A 13918-nucleotide genomic window follows, 5' to 3' on the forward strand; every position below is an offset into this window, starting at 1 on the left:
ATTAAATACCTTTAAAATCACTATTAGAGATTTAATTGCATGCCTCGTTAAAAATTACGGTAGGAAGAAATCGTCAGATCAATCTGTAGAAATTTCACTAGATGTGTAGCAATTCAGAGAAGTTTACACTGGTGGTGATGCGCTTTATCTAGTTTTGTTCGATTAATCATTTTTTTTGAAGGTTTCGGTTTTCATTGGAGCAACCGAGAGGGAACGTTTCGTTATATTCATTATCATTCAGAAATCCAAGACAACCTCACGCTCTGCTTACGGGATCTCAATACAACCTTGGATTTATCTATTGGAGGGAGAAAGCTTGATAATGCGACATCCAAATATTTTTAATATTATTTATTATATAACTTGACATCTAAATGTTTTTTTTCTTCTCAATTTTCATGTATTTTTACTGAGTTTATATTAGCATTAATTAAGACGATCAACCACATTTCTAATTTATAGCGTTACCATTTTGTAGCGGCACATATATAACTAACATAGTCAATTACTACTCATCAATACCCACAAGCACCACAAAACCACCAGATATCACTTCTTTCTCCACCACCATCATTGCCCATCCCTCGTAGAATATTGGGCACACTTATAACTTTTAATCCCAGACGTCATGTATAAAGTTTAGGTTTAACAAACTTAGGTCGTCAATTAATTTATCCAACTATATGTTTTTTATTAATACTGAAAACCATGCGTACGAACGGTTACCAAAGATGGCAGTGGTACCGAACATCCATTTTTCTTATATGATTTGGTATCATCCCAAAAATATTTGTTACCCGCCTTTATTGATCGTGTCAAAAACAACCAACTATATTTTTCACAATACAATGTTACCCGTCATGTAAAAAAAATATTATTATTTTTGATTCAAAAAGAAAAAACTAATACCACCACCATTAAAACCATACAGGGCCACTATTTCTTTCACCGAAACTAATGTTACCGCCTCCACCGCTTCCACCACCTACTTCTTCTTCTACTATCACCGCCACCACTAATATCTATTGAAATAATTTTTGTCAAAATTATTTGTTGATGGAGATGTGTATTAATATTAATTAAGGGACATTTATGATGTAAAATTAATAAATCATTTACCATGAGAAGTTAACGAGACACCAATTAATAAAACACTTATATTAATTAATATTTAAGTTGAACAAACCATGACCATAGATTTATCTTCTCTCTAGACAAATCTGGACCATCACTTACATAGGAAAACTTAGCCAAGCTTTGTTTTGTATCTTAGATATGTTGCTGGTAAATACATTTCCCATAACGAGTTTATTTTTTTTCCCTCTAAATTTTAGATCATTTTTTATTTCCAAATCACATTGGTCCTAGCATGAATTGTTTTTAACTCTAAATGGTGATTTATTCAGATAGAATGAAGAAGTTGCAGAATTAGTTATTCCTAACACTAATTTATGGAATGTCAATCTCTTAAAATCAATTGTTTGATGCTGATGTTATAGCACTGATTGGTCAAACTCGCAAGTTTTGCTATCTCAAACTTGTTTTCAATATTAAACGCACAGAACTGTATCTTGATTTCTAGTCTACTTAAGTCAAGTCTCAGACTAGGGTTAGAGTATTGTAGTTGAGTATCATACATCACTGAATAATCCTCGAAGATTGAAGACTGAAGATTAAATGAACACATTGGAAGAACTTCATTGAAAAAGAGGTATGTGAAGAATGCAGCATTCTATTTACTCGCAACATTATCATTCTACACATACGAAACTATGTCGTATGACTTCTAGTAGATTTAATATTGCGAAAAAGAAGTTTCGAGTCAAGCTTGTCTTGTTAAACATCTCGAAATATGATCCAATCAATGGATATCAAGAATCCTCAGCAATTTTAGTTCTAAACAATGTATTGTTCAAAAACTATACTTATTTCAAGTAGATCATTTGGAAATTGCACAAGCAATAATATTTATATTTATGGCGATTGGGAATGTCTCAAATATCAAAAGGGAGTCTTCAAATCTGGACATGGGATAGGTACTGCATACTCAGTACGCGTACCCTAGATACCTGAATTTTTGGAAAGTAACTAGGTATGTGTACCATGGAGTTCTAAATTCGTCGATCCCTGAATTCACGAACTGGTTCTTAGGTACGCATACCTACCCAGTACGAATTAATCAAATGCTCATGAACTTCTTTCACAAATATATTTGGCACTGCTGTGACTCTCATGAACACCTTTAAGACATCTTTGATCACTAAATCACTTTGTGTTTATGTATCATGATTCAAGTCTGGCGTGTTAAATGAACATGACATTGCTTTTACGTTCATAAGGCATGTTTTCCATGAACTATCATTATACATGGTTCGGGTATCCTTGACCAGAGTGTTTATTCTTCTACGTAATTTCAAGATAAACTTGTCACATGCTTACATGAACTCCTAACAAGAATTGTTTTCAAAACTGAGAAAGTGTTTGCTTGATTCTCAAATTATCTTAGCTTGAATTCTAAGCGACCCTTAGTCTTGAAAGTCTATAAATATACATACTCAAACAACTAGAAAATTCAATCATTGGCACTTCCATGTCCTAGTTATATGATAGAGTCGTCCTATATTAGCCTAAGTTTCCTATAAGAAATATAATTTGGTTTACGATGTAAAAACTTCACTTGGGGATTCCTGAAGCCATGTACGAATATTTTTACCTTGATAGTTTGTGTTTCATGATATTGTTCTTTTTATTTGTCGAGGTTTTCGTCAATCTTGTTCAGGAACACAAAGTTCTCTTCGTCTCGGACTTTGTGATTCCTCGAGATAGATATCTAAATTTTTTATTTATTGATCGGTTTAAGATTGTTATTGAGATGTGTTTAACAATTCAGGCTTCTCAGCTAACTAAGTGCAAATGTTCCGGATTTGTGAGGTTTGATAGCTTTGTCTATTGCAAACATATTTATAAACCTTAACCTATTTGATCTAAAGGGAAACGAAATAGGCTTATATGTTAGAAGCAAATTGGTATCAAAAGTATTCACTGAGGTTGAAGCAGCTCTTAAGCTGTAAAGGACGTTGTCTAAGGAATCAATTGCGTAGAGCATTGCGAAGTTCAAGATATGTAAGGAGCACAACTGCAGCTGAATTGCTTGGAGGGTTAATTTGGTCTGAAATACATTATAGTCTAAAGTTTTATAGTAGGCTAGTATTTGTAGCGGCATAATACAGTTTGGTGTTCAAATTTGGACGAGGTTCCGGGGTTTTTTCTACAGGTGCATTTTTTCTCGTTAACAAAAACTTTTGGTTTCTTGTATTTTTCCTTTTACGCAATATATTATTTTATCTTTTGAACATGAATAACACAAGTAATACATCATCAATCCTAGTACATAGGTGCATATTAATAGTGATCAATTGTGAGACTCGTTTTTGTAGAATTCGTATCTTGAAAAATAGATAACAAGTTTCATAATTGGCATATTCGGATCCTCTTTATTTGTATACGACTATTAAATTACTCTTGTATATTGATTTGTGAGATCTTCCAAGTACTCTTTTATACAATCAGGTTCACGGACTTTCTTGTCTCAAACATCATGATTGCGGAAGAGAAAGAGATATAATGTAACACCCCAATTTTCGGACCTGGATTCCAACCCAAATCCAAACCCAAAATCCGGAATGCTACTTTTAATATCAATCCTATATTTCCACACTTGGCTCAAGTCCAAACGACTAATTCTTTGTGTAATCTTTATTTAGGTTCAATTCAGAAATTCTATCGCAGCGGATACATAAAAATTCTTTTAGGAACATCTAACCATTAACTTGACGTGATTTTTAACCCACATGAAATATAAAGAACTATAGTTTACCAGAAAAATTAATTTCACCGTTAAACGTTCCAGATTTAATCCAAAAGAGTCACACATTTAAGGAAGAATCATAAAACACAAACATACATCAGTTCACTCCAAGAAGTTTTCTGAACCCAATTCAAACCCAAAAATTATTATGATTATACATTATGAATCCTAACTGAGTATAGATCCATTCATAAATTTCCTATAATTTGTAATTTATCTTAAAAACCTTTTGACCACAGTCAAACACGTAGTTGACCAGAACTGCAGAAAAGGAAAACAGAGATAGTCCATTTTATAAAAATCATATAAAATTACTCACAACTCTAAATCAGGTTTAGTTTACCATTTTAAAAAGTTAAAATATAGCTATTCAAGTTTACAAAAGACACCAAAGCCTAAAACATGCCATAGAATAGTTTTTAATCAGGAAAACTTAAATATAGTATAGTCATATCAGGTCACTGACAAACACTTTATCTTTTTTGGAAAACACTTTTGCGTGAACCCAAAAAAATATCTTTTTTTGGTTTTTTTAATGCTCTTGAAAATGGGTTATAAATTAAAGACCTGATCACTCAATATATGAATAACAATACATCTCTTCTGCTTCATATAGTAATGGAACACTATGAGAAAACCGCTCATTATTGCTCTTCTGTTTCTTCTTCATCTTCTTCTTCTAATAGTAGTTTTTATTCCTCGGATGATGATGCAATAGCAATTATGCAAAATAACATGGCCGTTAGTTTGGGAGTCCTTGTTACAAATTCAAAATGGCCTCAAACTCGTATCAGAATACCAAGAGATCGTGAGTCAGGGGCTGAACTTCTATGGAACGACTATTTCTCTCCGTACCCAAACCAACCACCCAATGTTTTTCGCAGAAGATTTAGAATGCGTCGACAATTGTTTAACCGGATAGTGGAAGGTGTTACCAATGCAAACAGATATTTTGTTCAAAAGCCCGATGCTTGTGGAGTTTTAGGATTAAACCCTCATCAAAAAGTAACAGCAGCAGTACGAATGTTAGCTTACGGATGTGCGGCAGATGCAATAGACGAGTACTTACGCATAGGAGAAACAACTGTGCTGGAAGCTACTCGTAGGTTCTATAAGACGATTGTGAATGTGTATGGGAAAGAATATTTGCGTGAACCAACGGCTGGTGATATTGAACTGTTGCTCAAGCAAAACAAAGACCGGGGATTTCCTGGGATGCTGGGTAGTCTAGATTGCATGCATTGGAAATGGGATAAATGTCCGTCGGCAGAATCTGGGGCTTACACCGCGTATAAAAGGAGCGAAAGTATCGTGTTGGAGGCAGTGGTGTCGTATGACCTATGGTTTTGGCATGCTTTTTTTGGTATGCCCGGTTCTAACAACGATATTAATGTTATGAACCGTTCATATGTTTTTCGAAGTCTTGTAACAGGAAAAGCACCGCCGGTGAGCTATGAGGTGAACGGACATTCATATGATATGCCGTATTATCTAGGTGATGGAATATACCCAGAGATTCCTACTATTATTATGGCCATTAAACATCCGGTTGGTAGGAAAAAGGAAATATTTTCATCGATGCAAGAGGGTGCAAGAAAAGATGTTGAACGGGGATTTGGTGTACTTCAACAACAATTTGGAATCATCAAACAACCTGCAAGAATATGGAATCCAGATGTGCTTGCCTATATCATGAAAACTTGTATTATCTTACATAATATAATAGTCGAGGATGAGCGTCTACCCGGTGACTGGCCACATGTTTATGAACAACGTAGCAACGCAGCACCGGTTAATATATTAAGAGGCAATAGTGACGAGTTTTCCCAAATTAGAGCTCAGCAATGCCAATGTGCAATGCGTAACAAAGATGCACATATTCGCTTGCGTGATGACTTGATCGAATATATATGGGCAGAATATGGGAATTAAAAATTGTCGTTTGTCATTTCCTTTCTATTATTTCTTTGTATGTAAACATCCTCAAGTTTTAATTAAGGTCGTATGTTTCAAAAAAGTAGAAATTTAATTCAAATCAACGGAAGTAAATTTAAAATTCAAAAATTACATAATAATAATGCTAATTGTTCAGATAATAAGAAATTTAAAACATAATAATACTAATAATACTACTAATCACTAAATAGGAGAAATAATTAAGGTTTGAACTATTCCGCCTTTGTGTTAAGATTGGTTTCTTTTATTCCGAACTATGTCCGCCCTGCGAAGTCGGAAGTACTCTTGTTGTACAGGTTCCATTTTTTCAAGATCCATCATAATGATGCGAAATTCTTCGTCTTCATCTTGCTTGGCTATTTTTGCCGCATGTTCAGCTTGTTTTGCTGCAAACTCTGCTGCTCTTTGTTCCATCTTGAATCTTGATTGTGCTTGGTAATGAGTATTGAAATTTTGTTGTTCTTTAATAATTATTCCCATCAATTCCTCTTGGTGACTGGATTTCTCTCTCCCTGGTTTCTTCAATCTTTTTGCTGCTTTTTTCCCCATCTTACGAAGATATGTGTTCTCTATGTCTCCCCAATCTGTGTCGTTACCGGTCTCTCCTTCAGTTGTTGTTTGCGGTCCTTCATCATCTTCCTCGTTATTTTCATAAGTGTACAAATCATGCGTCGTATCGAATACAAAAGTCGATCGTCGATTATATTTTATATTTTCTAACACAACTGGGTAGCACTCTTCGTGCTTAAATTTTTTCCCATCGTTGCATTCCTTGAACCTCTTGTTAACTTCTTCAAGCTGTTAATGTTTTTAAAAACATTTAAGTACATGGGCGCTTATTAAATATTAGAAAACAATTGTTCGAAAAATCAAGAATGCTTACCTTCTTTTCAGGACCCCATCCAGTATGATATTCACCTTCAACTTCTGCCTCTTTTGCCGAAAATAACGCCACATCTTTACTTATTCCCTGATATCGTTTTTGCCAAGAACTCCAAGACCGCTCTGGATTATTAGGTAAATGAAGTTCAATATCATCCTTGATACGAGTCCACAACGTCGCCTCTGATTGATCAGCTCCAACACTAGAATCTTGAGATATAGATAAATGAATTTTACACATTTTTACATCTTCGATTGTCGTAAAATTTGGACCTCGTGCTACTCTTGGTGCCATTGTAAGCGAATCCGTGAAAATTTTCCAAATGATTTGAAAGCAGAAATAATATTTCTTCTTATTGGTGTGATAGATAGTTTGAAGTATTAGTTGGAGGAAAATGTCACAGGATCTCATGTGTATATATAGGTGTTTCTTCCGAAATTTTCAACGTTCCAAAATGTCTTCCAAACTTTTCAACGTTCCAAATTATCCAACGTTCCATTTTCTTCAACTTTCGAATTACCAACGGTATAAAAAAATTTCAAAATCAATTTTGTCTAACGTTTTAAATTTTTTTTTTTAAACTCAAGCTTGGGGAGGAGATATTAAGTCCGTTCAACAACAGGCGTTAACTATATAAACGCCTGGCGTGGGGCGTTAACAATATCAACGCCGGGCTGGGGAGTTAACTATATATACGCCTGGAGTGGGGCGTTAACTATATCAACGCCGGAATGGGGCGTTAACTATATATACGCCTGGCGTGGGGCGTTAACTATATCAACGCCGGGATGGGGCGTTAACTATATATACGCCTGGCGTTGGGCGTTAACAATATCAACGCCGGGCTGGGGCGTTAACTATATCAACGCCTGGCGTGGGGCGTTAACAATATCAACGCCGGGCTGGGGCGTTTGTATAATCTTCGTCTGAATGGGGCGTTAATTTTATGAACGCCTGGCGTGGGGCGTAAACTTTATCAACGTCCCAACGGGCGAACATTTCAGCAACGCCTGAACTGGGCGTAACTTATATACACGCCTCTTTATGGGGCTGTGACTTTACGTACGTTTCACAACAGGCGTAGATTATATACACGCCCGATGACAAATGGTGATTATACATCCGCTCCACTATATATAGTTTTGGTCTTGGTCCCAGACCAAATATGGTCCTGAATTTGGTTTTGGTCCAGATTTTAATCTTTACTCCGTCCCGTTGCGTCTTGTCCATGGATCATAATTATAGGTTTGATCGTCCACTGCAGTTGCTCTAAGGAAATATATATCAAAGTCATTTCATTTTGATTCTCTTTTATTATTATTTATATTTACACCTATATAAGTTTTATCCATTTAAATTGCTACAAGTGTCCACACCTGTGGCACTTCCTATGAAACCACTAAACTGCCTAATTAAAAAGAAAAGAATTAATTAATCAATCTTATAAATATACATGCACCAAGGTGTTAATTAAATTTGTTATGTACTTACCAGTGGCACAACCAAGTCAGGATATGACGCCTAACCCAAAAAATCTCTACCAAATTACCAAGATGCCATTTTATAAAAAATGACTAATTTACCCTTAAGAGGAAAATGATGCAAATACCCTTAGAGATTGGGACGGGTCTTACAACCCTTCCCTCCTTTAAGAAATTTCGTCACAAAATTTAGAGGTTACCTCGATTCTGACGTTGCGCCACAGAAGGTTGTTGATCTCGCTGAGCACCAAGTTGAGGGCAGTTCCTGTTTTAGTGACCGGGTTGCTTGCACTCAAAACACACAACATGTTGGAGATTCCTTTGTGCATCGTCTCCGTTCTCTTTCCTTTCATACGGGTGATTTTTATTCTTATCGTTCCTATTCCTATCGCCAGCATGACGCTCACGGATTCTCGCTGCTTCCTCGAGATCTCTCTCCGCGATCATCGCTCTCTCCACTATCTTAGTATAAGATGTAATCTTCAAAACAAACAACTTACTCTTAATTGAAGGCTTAAGTCCCTCCTGAAACTTAAAAGCCTTCAGATCTTCATTCCCAACCAGGTGGGGAGCAAAACGAGAAAGTTTTTCAAACTTGGCTTGATACTGCGCAGTTGTCATATTTCTCTGGGTCAACAGCATAAACTCGATCATGCGTTGGTTTCACGCAGTTTGTGGAAAGTACTTATTTAGGAAAGAGAGTCGAAATTCTACCCAGGTAAACAAGCCATCATTTATAGAACGACGAGTCATATCCCACCAACAAGTGGCTTCACCCTCAAGCTTATAAACTGCAAGATTCAACTTATCCTCATCATTCACATCTAATAAGGTGAATATTTTCTCAATCTTATCCATCCAATCTTCAACAACTAGTGGATCAGGACTACCCTTAAAAGAATCAGGCTTTTGTTCAATAAACCTTCTCACTAACAAAGTCGTTTGATTATGTGGAGGAGGGGGAGGAGGTGCGTTCTGATTAAGATTCACTTGTTGTTGCATCGCTTGAGCAACAACATTCAAAGCACGAACAACATCACCTAAACCCTCATCTTGTGGGCCGGTTGAACCATTTTTACGACGAGATCCTGAATGATGGACATTAAAACATAAGTACCACAGAGAGAATTCTCTATGCAAAAGAAGTACAACCTATTACGCATTCTAAAAAAACAGCAACCAACAAATACACAAACAATTTCACATTCACGCATATACATGCACTGACTTATTTAGAAACTAGCCTGCCCAAAGGATCAGACTAGCTCTGATACCAAACTGTAACACCCCAATTTTCGGACCTGGATTCCAACCCAAATCCAAACCCAAAATCCGGAATGCTACTTTTAATATCAAGTCTAGACTTCCACACTTGGCCCAAGTCCAAACGACTAATTCTTTGTGTATTCTTTATTTAGGTTCAATTCAGAAATTCTATCACAGCGGATACATAAAAATTCTTTTAGGAACATCTAACCATTAAATTGACGTGATTTTTTACCCACATGAAACATAAAGAACTATAGTTTACCAGAAAAATTAATTTCACCGTTAAACGTTCCAGATTTAATCCAAAAGAGTCACATATTTAAGGAAGATTCATAAAACAGAAACAAATATCAGTTCACTCCAAGAAGTTTTCTGAACCCAATTCAAACCCAAAAATTATTATGATTATACATTCTGAATCCTAACTGAGTATAGCTTCATTCATAAGTTTCCTATAATTTTTAATTTATTTTAAAAACCTTTTGACCACAGTCAAACGCGTAGTTGACCAGAACTGCAGAAAAGGAAAACAGAGATAGTCCATTTTATAAAAATCGTATAAAATCACTCATAACTCTAAATCAGGTTTAATTTACCATTTTAAAAAGTAAAAATACAGATATTCAAGTTTACAGAAGACACCAAAGCCTAAAACATGTTATAGAATAGTTTTTAATCAGGAAAACTTTAATATTGTTGAATATGTCAGAAAACGTCTGAATTTCTTACATTGAGAAACAATTGTTTTAAAAATACTTCTGAAACTCAGTAAATTCTAATATTTAACCACTTCATTAACCATGAATTTTATGCATACTATAAACTATTCAGGCATAAATATATTATAGAATAATTATCATTAACAGTCAAACTAACATGACTCAGTAATTTTCATTGTTCAATCAAATAGAATTTTGTAACAAAGCATTGTTTCATTGGTTATACCTTAACCCAATAATCTCCAAAGTATTAATAATCAATAAATACTCAGTAAAAATCATCTAAAAGTGTTTGGTGATATTTTATTACAATTTTCCAATCATAAATCCTATGACAACTACTAATTAAAGCACCAAAACCGGTCTCTATGCTTTTCCGCCATTAGCTCCTTGTGGTGCCATAAAATCTGATTTTTTTTTGTCATGAAACGACGTGAGTTGTGACACCCAGTAGGAAGCAAGCAACAAATTATTTTTAAGCAACATTTTCAATTTCTTTTTAAAAAAACAACTAGCATGATTAACAACACCGCAAACACATGAAAACACCACATCCGTAAAAGCAATCAAATCAATCAATCTGCTCGCCCCAGGGAGCCCATGGGTTTAGAAATCAAATAGGAGGCAACCATCAACTTCTAATGAGCCCCATGTTATTTAGGGGGGCAACCTTCAACTCCCAAGGATATCTCGTATTCCGTCAAAAATAAAGTCTTATGGGAAGAAATCATCAATTCCCAAGGACCGAAATTAATCAAACAATTACATACATCGCACAAATTCAACATCATCATAAAATCAATAAATTCATACTATCAATCACACGTTACAATAATCATTAAAGCCAAAAAATATGATTTAAATAATTTTAACTCAAATAAAACAAGATTTTATTAGTGTTGCGCCTACCTCCAACGCTCGCCAAAAACACAAATCACCAATAGATAGTTTACGACTGCCTCTCTACTTTTTCTATTTTTTTTTTATTTTCGTTTAGCGGAGAAGATAACTAAAAAATAAAACCCTAAAAGATATAACCCTTAATTATATATTTACCCGGTGGGTGCCCTAGCCAGTACATCTAATTCCAAACAGTTTGCTTAAAAATCTTTGACCGAGCCACGCGTATCGAATACGAACCCAACCCAAAATTCACCAACTTCCTAAAGTCAGACTCAGACAAGTCAACATCCAATGATAGCTTGACATGTAGCTAGATGATTACCACTAACCAATCACAATGTGAGGTGCAAAATAAAAAAAATACCATAAAAAGATTTTCTTAAACAGAACACGTTTCAAAATCCTTAAGAATATATATCAAAGTCATTTCATTTTGATTTTCTTTTATTATTATTTATATTTACACCTATATAATTATTGTCCATTATGTTGCGACAAATTTCCACACTAGTGGCACTTCCTATCAAACCACTAAACTGCCTAATTAAAAAGAAAAGAATTAATTAATCAATCTTATAAATATACATGCACCAAGGTGTTAACTAAATTTGTTATGTACTTACGAGTGGCACAACCAAGTCAGGATATGACGCCTAACCCAAAAAATCTCAACCAAATTACCAAGATGCCATTTTATAGAAAATGACTAATTTATCCTTAAGAGGAAAATGACGCAAATACCCTTAAAAATTGGGACGGGTCTTACATATAAACTCCATATACATGTTGCTCAAGGATTATTAATTAGATCTAATTGTCATTTAATCATGTGAAAAGTGCGCCTAAAAATTACACATAGAAGAGTATACATTATGATTCGGGGTACTGGAACCGTGTAAAATGATGGTTCTTGAAAAATATGCCTTATAAACTAACAAGCATAAGTCGTGTTCATTAACACTCAAGGCTTAAACCATGTTTCGCAAACACAAAGTTATTTAGTGAACAAAGTTTCTTATAAGTGTTTTTGGGAGTTGTATCAATGCCAAACATATTTCTGAAAATAGTGTATGAGCATCTGCTTAGTTTGATACTAGGTAGGTATGTGTAGGAGAACGCATACCTATAGACCAGTATGTGAACTCAGGTTGTTGAGGTACGCGTACCCTTATCCATTCACGAAGTCAGATTCTTGGAGTACGCGTACTGGGCATGCATACCTCCTTCATATTCACGAACTCATAACCTTAGGATATGTGTATCCTTACCATTCTAGAACTTCGATCCTAGTATGCGTACCTACCGTGTGTCTAGAATTTCAGTAAGTTCTAAAAACCCTATTTAAAAAATTTGAAAATATTCTTGCTATGGATAATAAATAGTATTGCTTGGGCAGTTTTCAAATGATCAACTTGAAACCAAAATAACTTATGAACAATAAATTGTTCTTAACCAAGATTCTTAAGGATCTATGAACATCCATTGCTTAAATCATACTTCGAGAGATTTATCAAGACAAGCTTGACTCGAGATTTATTATTTGCAATACTAAATCTACTAAAATCAAACGACATAGTGTCATAAGATAGAATGGTAAATGCCATGAGTAAATAGGATGGTTCAGTCTTCACACACCTCCTTGTCGATGAAGTTTTTAAAAATGTCTTCGTTTGATCTTCAGTCTTTAATCTCTGAGGGTCATTCAGTGATGTTTGATATTCAACTACCATACCCAATTCTAAACTTGAATTTAGTAGATAATAAATCAAGATATATTTTTGTGAAACTAACATGGACAACGGGCTTGATATGGCAAAAATTGTGAATTCTTCCAAGCAGGTACTATGACAATTTATTTATTAGACATGTTTTTAGTTTGGTACAAAAAAAAATATTTAGCCCTAGGATCGACGAATGTTACCCACTCAGGATGACGTCATCATTCATTAAACAGTGTTAGAAATATCTTTTTCTCTCTTTTTATTAAAATAAAGGGAAAAAAAACTTAAAAATTAAATGTCTTTAGAACTACAAGTCAAAAAATAACAAATTTGATAAGAGCTATCCAACGAGTACCACTTTCACTATGTTTCCAAATATTAATTTACACGTTATCCTTCATTAAAAATCAACTACACAAATAAACTGTAATATGAGTTCATTCTACAAACTAACTGTTATAATGAACTATTATGGTAGTTTATTTTTTAGAAATGAACTACCATATCCATATGGGTTAATTCTATATAATTAACTGCTAAAATGAATTATTACATGGGTTCATTTTACAAAATGAACCGCTAGAATGAACTAGCATATAAGTGTATCGTACAAATGTACTAGAATACAAGTTCATTATACAAAATGAACTACATGAAATGAACTACCATACAACTTCATTATACGAATGACTGCCTAAATGAACTACCATACGAGTTCATTCTACAAAATGCACTGCTAAATAAACTACGATACGATTTCATTCTACAAAATGAACTATTAGAAATGAACTAGTGAACTACCATATGAGTTGACTTTGCAAAATGAACTACCATACGAGTTCATTCTAAAAATGAACTGCTAGAATGAGCATCCATATAATTAGTGTTTATTCTTAGATTAACTACCATTACCAATGCCCGCGAATATTAAAGATCCAAAACATAGTACAATGGGTAGTCGTTGCATAAATCTCGTCCTATGCTTTCCAAATATGCAAAAAATAATAATTTTCAACTTATAGTTTGAGAGATATCTAATTTCTATGTTGTTTTGTTTAGTTTAAGAAGAGAAAATATAAGAGGGGGAAGAATAAAAAGAGAAAATAAAGAAGGAGATA

At 34.4% G+C, this 13918-nt stretch overlaps 1 protein-coding gene across 1 annotated transcript; it reads right to left on the reverse strand.

Annotated features, from left to right (window-relative positions):
- Window positions 1-8458: 8458 nt before the first annotated feature.
- Window positions 8459-11771, reverse strand: LOC113272890. The gene is made up of 4 exons (XM_026522680.1): window positions 11761-11771; window positions 11546-11619; window positions 8903-9276; window positions 8459-8794 (listed from the first exon to the last, which is right to left on the reverse strand). Exons 1-4 carry the CDS (start codon window positions 11769-11771, stop codon window positions 8459-8461), a joined length of 795 nt encoding a protein of 264 aa, XP_026378465.1.
- Window positions 11772-13918: the final 2147 nt, after the last annotated feature.

The sequence above is a fragment of the Papaver somniferum genome, chromosome 4, assembly GCF_003573695.1.
Source record: "Papaver somniferum cultivar HN1 chromosome 4, ASM357369v1, whole genome shotgun sequence".
Taxonomy (NCBI): Eukaryota; Viridiplantae; Streptophyta; class Magnoliopsida; order Ranunculales; family Papaveraceae; genus Papaver; species Papaver somniferum.

Excerpts from the sequence above, each read along its gene's own strand:
- LOC113272890 (XM_026522680.1), bottom strand. Across the intron at positions 9,277-11,545 it reads AATGGACAATAATTATATAG|GATCTCGTCGTAAAAATGGT; the intron begins GTGTAAATATAA and ends TCCATCATTCAG. Across the intron at positions 8,795-8,902 it reads ATGATGGCTTGTTTACCTGG|TATCAAGCCAAGTTTGAAAA; the intron begins GTAGAATTTCGA and ends ACAACTGCGCAG.